The sequence below is a fragment of the Mchenga conophoros genome, linkage group LG10, assembly GCF_057382185.1.
Source record: "Mchenga conophoros isolate Kocher_MC1m ecotype Shallow Benthic linkage group LG10, M_conophoros_male_GT1.1, whole genome shotgun sequence".
Lineage (NCBI taxonomy): Eukaryota > Metazoa > Chordata > Actinopteri > Cichliformes > Cichlidae > Mchenga > Mchenga conophoros.
In genome coordinates this window covers 34,570,330-34,576,236 of record NC_140535.1, presented here as the reverse complement: position 1 = coordinate 34,576,236, position 5,907 = coordinate 34,570,330, and the positions used below count along the sequence as shown (strand labels likewise).

The window sequence follows — 5,907 nt, the reverse complement described above, 5'->3', positions numbered from 1 at the left end:
ATGCTATGGGGCTGTTTTTCTGCCAAGGGGACAGGACGACTGATCCGTGTTAAGGACAGAATGAATGGGGCCATGTATCGTGAGATTTTGAGCCAAAACCTCCTTCCATCAGTGAGAACTTTGAAGATGAAACGAGGCTGGGTCTTCCAACATGACAATGATCCAAAACACACCGCCCGGGCAACAAAGGAGTGGCTCCGTAAGAAGCATTTGAAAGTTCTGGAGTGGCCTAGCCAGTCTCCAGACCTCAACCCCATAGAAAATCTGTGGCGGGAGTTTAAAGTCCGTGTTGCTCGGCGACAGCCCCAAAAACATCACTGCTCTCGAGAAGATCTGCATGGAGGAATGGGCCAAAATACCAGCTACTGTGTGTGCGAACCTGGTAAAGACCTATAGTAAACGTTTGACCTCTGTTATTGCCAACAAAGGTTATGTTACAAAGTATTGAGTTGTATTTTTGTTATTGACCAAATACTTATTTTCCACCCTGATTTACCAATAAATTCTTTACAAATCCAACCATGTGGATTCATGGATTTTTTTTTTTCACATTCTGTCTCTCACAGTTGAAGTGTACCTCTGGTGCAAATTACTGACCTCTGTCATCATTTTAGGTGGGGGAACTTGCACAATCGGTGGCTGACTAAATACTTTTTTGCCCCACTGATATCTCTGTATAAAAACATTACAAAGACCAAAGCTAACCAAGTTCTGCTGGGAAAGAAAGAGAGCTCTACTTTCCCCTTTTACTGGTCTTCTGTTCCACATCCTCATGTTTCTTGTATTGTGTCAAGCTTATCAGTTGGCATGATTGTTAGATAATGGTGATATCTTTGAAACACAACAGAGATGAACCAGGAAAACACCAGCTTAGCTGAAAGGAGCTGTTTGATCGGGTTACTTGTTGTTGCGCTGGAGGGAGTGGCTGAAAACTTCATCCTGATTTGCTCTGCTTCAGGTTGTGTTAATTTATTAATTCTTATGGCAGTTTCTGTGGCTGTGATAAGGTCCACTACGGGCAGCTGTAGCTGTCCTGTCTAAAAAGATCTTCATCTATTTTCCCTGACTGTCCTTGGGTTGATGACCCCCCTGTATTCCAGTTCATTTCCCTGCGACAGCCGACCCTTGTGAGTGTCGCTTGTGTTTTCTGTTTTACTTTGAGAGTCTCGTGTCCTGTGTCCAGTGTTTTGAGCTTTGCTTTCCCCTGTCTCATTATGTCAGATTAGTCCCAGCTGTGTTTCCACCTGTTCCCCATCATACCGTCACAATGCTGTGTTTTTCTCCTCTGTGTTTCTGCTCACTTCCTAGTTCTCAGTTCATGGTTTGTTTTCTAGTTTGAGTTTCTTGTTTCCAGTTTCTCCTTTAGGTTTGTATTTGTCGTGAGTTTTTCCAGCAATAAAGCTGCCGTTTTGAGTTTATTCTTCAGGCCTACATACGGGTCCTCATCCTGCTTGCCATACAACACAACCATGACAGTTATTGCAAAGATACACCAGCCTTAATGCAGAGGATAAGCCATTCAAGTACAGTTGGACTTCCTCATCAACCGCCCCAGGCGTAAACACCTCCAGACCATAGTTTCAAAGCTACAAAAATACAAGGCCACAGACCAAAATATGACTGGGTTTGACCTCACAAGTAATGTAATTAAACAGCACCTTTCAGCTGGTGTTTTATCCGTTCATCTCTTTTGCATTCCTCTTCCTCATTCTCTCAAGATTTCCTCAATCTCCAACAGTCTGAAAAGAGAAACAAAACGTGACCAGCTTCACAAAGTGTAACAAGATGAAAATGTGATATTCATGGTTCATTGATAAAGTCTTTACTTGTGTTGTAGTGAAAGTTTCAGATTTTGCTGTGTCTGTGGGAGGAAGTTTGGAGGAAGTAACCTCCCCATATACACACCTTTGTCTGACATGCTATAAAAAGCTCAGTCGGGGTAGCAGAGGACACAATATCACCATGGAGGTCATTGTGTTTTTCTCGCTGTTGCTTTCAGTCTGCACTCTTTCAGCAAATCTGGCTGAAGCAGATAAGTCTTCAAACCAACAACCCTGTCCACAGGACACCCAAGCTGTGCTGAGACAGCTGACCGCCTCAGTGGCTGTGCAGAAAGAGCAGATCACGGTCCTACAGAAAGAGACTCAAGGTACAGTATCATGTCAGGTAGTGAGAGAAGTAACAGCAAAAACAAATTGGCATATGATCCAGTGTTGTGTTAGAGAGATATCAATGTCACTCGTAAATATTCAGAATGACTGAAATGACAAACATTCATGGTTTTGTTTTCTTGTGAAAATAAATATTTTGTATAGAAATGAAATATAAAAGTAAGTATAGAAATATTGGCCAATCCTTAAAGAAATTGATGGTCCAGGGAAATACATTTTATTTTGCACTTATTTCAGAACAGACCGCAAAGCTGAAGAGTGAAATTGACCAGCTGAAGCTGCAGTCTACAGGTATTGTGTGGAAATCATCATGGCTCTGATCATTTCTAACTGTTAAAAAAATCTGCAGCTGACACGTTTTTGATGCTAAAATATAAAGGGTGTAAATATTTGACTTAAAACTTGGTGGATCAACATATGTTACTCCTATAAATGTGTCCACCAGGTGGCGCTACTGTGCTAGAAAATCTGTAGTTCATCACAGAGGCAACTTGACCACCAACATTGTCTTTATTTGTGGTAAAGCAGGGAGAGAGCGAGGGCAAATGAGCTGCACTGCAGTCTTTCAGCATACGGGGCAGCTGTGGCTCAGGTGGTAGCAGCTCATCTACCAACTGGAAGGTTGGTGGATCGCTCTCTGGCTCCACATGCTGAAGCTTCTTTGGGCGACATGCCTCTATCAGAGTGTGTTAGGCAAAGCTCTTAGACAAAGATCAAAAGTATGTGTATGAATACAAGCACATTGTGTGGTCAGCTGAGTAGAAAGGTGCTATGTAAGTATAATCAATACTGGTCACCTGCTCAACCAGCAGAGCTATAGTGGCATGATAACGCCATTGTTTACATACAGTCTAGGGTTCATGTCTCAGTGAAAGAGAGAGGGAAACACGAAGTGGAGAGTTGACAGACTGTGGATAAACATGACAGCGTGAAACTGCACAGATTTCAAATGAGAATCAGTGATGCAGTCAAACAAGTCTGCTTCTTCAACCATTCTCCACCCAGCACCTGTAGGAGGTGTGGTCCTGTGTGAGGTGGAGGATGAGGGGACGTGGGGGAGACCACCGCTCGGTGTAGCATGAACAGAATGAGAGTCACAGTTACTTTCTTACTTACAGATAAAAACATGTGAATCACTGTGTGCTGTCAGTGAGATTGTTTGATCTCTTTGCTTTTTTCAGATGGTGCAGCAAAGCTGAAGACTGAGATTGACGCGCTGAAGCAGGAGCTACAAGGTACTGTGTGGAAATCTTATCTGACTGTGCATTTACTGGCTGTGCAGATGTTTTACTTTTGGCGGATCAACATATGTCAGTGCTATCAATCTATTCATAAAGTGGTGTCACTGTGCTTGAACATTTTTATTTCATTCACAGAAATAACTTTAGTACACACAGTGTTTTTACACATCAAGTACAATTACTGGATCCACTTTTCTGAATTACATTATGAAAAAAGAATTTCTGAGGGACTCTAGGATAAAATTATCAAAAAAGAAATTGAATTCCTGGAGAAATTTACCAAGAAATACATATTGCCTCTGAGTCTTCATATAGTTTTTATATGTATGGACCTCTGTATTTTGGCAATTTTCACTTTTAGCATCTGCTACGGCTGGGGTGTTAAACTTTAAGCCCAGGGGCCAGAATTGACTTGCCGAACACTCCAATCTGACCCCCTGGTCAGCTTAGGAAAATATGAACAAGGCCATAAACTTTTGGACTTTTCACTGTTTCAGTGAGAGTTCTGTATTAGTTATTATCAGGTTTATGGCTTTTCCTACTCATAAAAACCTCTCCATGGTCATTTATACTACGCTGAAGACAAAAAGAACTAGACAAAGAATTAAATGGCAGAAACATCATGTTTTTTCTCTCCTAAAGAAATCTGTCATCACTGAAAAATGAGTTTGCTCTAAGGTTTAAAATACATTGGCACAGATGTAGGGTGAGAGCCACTCAGGGCTGGGATTTAATCCTGACTGACTGTATATTTGTCAGACCTTGATGAAGACTCAGACTTGATACACATTAGTCTATTTTAATGTTTTATTTTTATATGATCTTGTCAGAAACAGGTGACCCCACGAACTCCTGTTTTGTATTGAACTCGTGTTCACCCTGCTGATGAGCACCTGTTGGATAAGCGTTTAAAGCCATGCACAGTTTCCTTTTCCTGTTTTTTGAAAACTGAATGACATTAAACTGAGCTTATGTTTTTCTGAAGCACAAACCAAAATGCAACTAAAAGACTGAATAACACAGTTTGTTGTCTTGGCAGAAGCTACAAAATAACTTCCTGTCTGATCTAAAGGACGAGTTTAGGATCCTCAAAGTTAGATTTGATCAAATTTCATTTTCAAGTCACAGAGTTTGATTTCTTCTGTGACAGTGAAACGCTTCCAGCTGTCAAACATTTCTTTCATTGGAGATTAAAGTTTTTGTCATGGTCACTTTTTTGGGAAGAGTCTAACTCTACAACAGGAAGTTTAAATAATGACATTTCTCTCTCTCTCTCAGCCACACATGTGGCTTTCTCAGCAGCTGTGCTTCTTCCAGGCACTGGACCATACGTCGGACCCTTTAACACAGAGACCACTCTGGTCTTCAAACATGTTATCACGAACATTGGAAATGCCTACAACCCATCCACAGGTAATAACACTGAATGTCACTTCTCAGCTATGTTGATGTCAGGCTGATGTTCCAGATGTTCTAACAGCTGATTTTCCTTTTAACAAAAACAAATGTCCCACAGGTATTTTCACTGCACCAGTGAGAGGAGTCTACCACTTTGAGTTGCACATGTTTGGACATGGTGGTGTTGCTGTAGGTGCTTATTTGTACAAGAATCAAGGGCTCGTTGTTATTGCATATGAACACCAAACAGCAGCTGGAGAACTGAGTGGCTCTAATGGAGCCTCACTGCTTCTAGAGGTTGGAGATCAGGTGTTTGTGCGTCTCCTCGATGGTAGAAGGATATATGACAATCAAAATCATCACACCACCTTCAGTGGTCATCTGATCTTCACCATGTGAGAGGTGTGACAGCTCCAACACTTCCTGTTTGGCCTGTCCTGTGTGGGCGGAGCTTAGCCATTTTTAGAAGTAAAACAGGAAGTAAATCACCTGCTGGAATCAGTTTCTTGCTCTCTCTCTCTCTCTTTCTGGTTGGGTTCTAGTTTTGTGTTTATTTGTTTCTACTGACTCAGATAATTTACTTCTTCTTGTTATCTTTGATTCAAATAAATCCAGTTAAATGCTCAGTGATTCTCTTCTCTTTGTCCTTTCTTTGAGTCGGCTCTTCACAAAGCGCTGCTCCTCCATTAGGTCCTGACTATTTTCTATAAGTTGGTAAACTGCATCGTTTTTTATTGGCTCCACTGTCCTGTGTTGGTCAGTCTGTTATTTTGGTGACTGCTGGCCCACATGTTTGCTTTTAACTGGAGTCTTTCCTGTTAAGTTGAGCAAAATCCAACAGTTCCTCTTTTTCTCTTCTTTGATAATCATGCAAGTGTTTTTCTTAAACTCTTAACAGATGTTAAACCTAATCTGACTATCATGATAAAACTGTAAACAGCTGATTTAGTTTGATATAAAATGTGTGTCAGTGCTGTGGAGGAATGTTTCCTTATTTTTCATCTGAATCCAAATGCAGACACAGATAACTGACTGTAAACTTACTCGGGTTCATTTCTGTCAATTCTTTACTTTCAAAATAAAAGCATCTTTGAACT

At 41.0% G+C, this 5,907-nt stretch overlaps 1 protein-coding gene across 1 annotated transcript; it reads left to right on the top strand.

The window, feature by feature from the left end:
- The first annotated feature begins 1,962 nt into the window (after window positions 1-1,962).
- LOC146566291 (complement C1q-like protein 2) lies at window positions 1,963-5,907 on the top strand. The gene is made up of 5 exons (XM_085288002.1): window positions 1,963-2,149; window positions 2,409-2,462; window positions 3,353-3,406; window positions 4,691-4,825; window positions 4,929-5,907. Exons 1-5 carry the CDS (start codon window positions 1,963-1,965, stop codon window positions 5,207-5,209), a joined length of 711 nt encoding a protein of 236 aa, XP_085144128.1. The 3' UTR covers window positions 5,210-5,907.

Excerpts from the sequence above, each read along its gene's own strand:
- LOC146566291 (XM_085288002.1), top strand. The coding sequence starts at position 1,963 with ATGGAGGTCATTGTGTTTTTCTCGCTGTTGCTTTCAGTCTGCACTCTT. Across the intron at positions 2,463-3,352 it reads GCTGAAGCTGCAGTCTACAG|ATGGTGCAGCAAAGCTGAAG; the intron begins GTATTGTGTGGA and ends TGCTTTTTTCAG. Across the intron at positions 3,407-4,690 it reads GCTGAAGCAGGAGCTACAAG|CCACACATGTGGCTTTCTCA; the intron begins GTACTGTGTGGA and ends TCTCTCTCTCAG.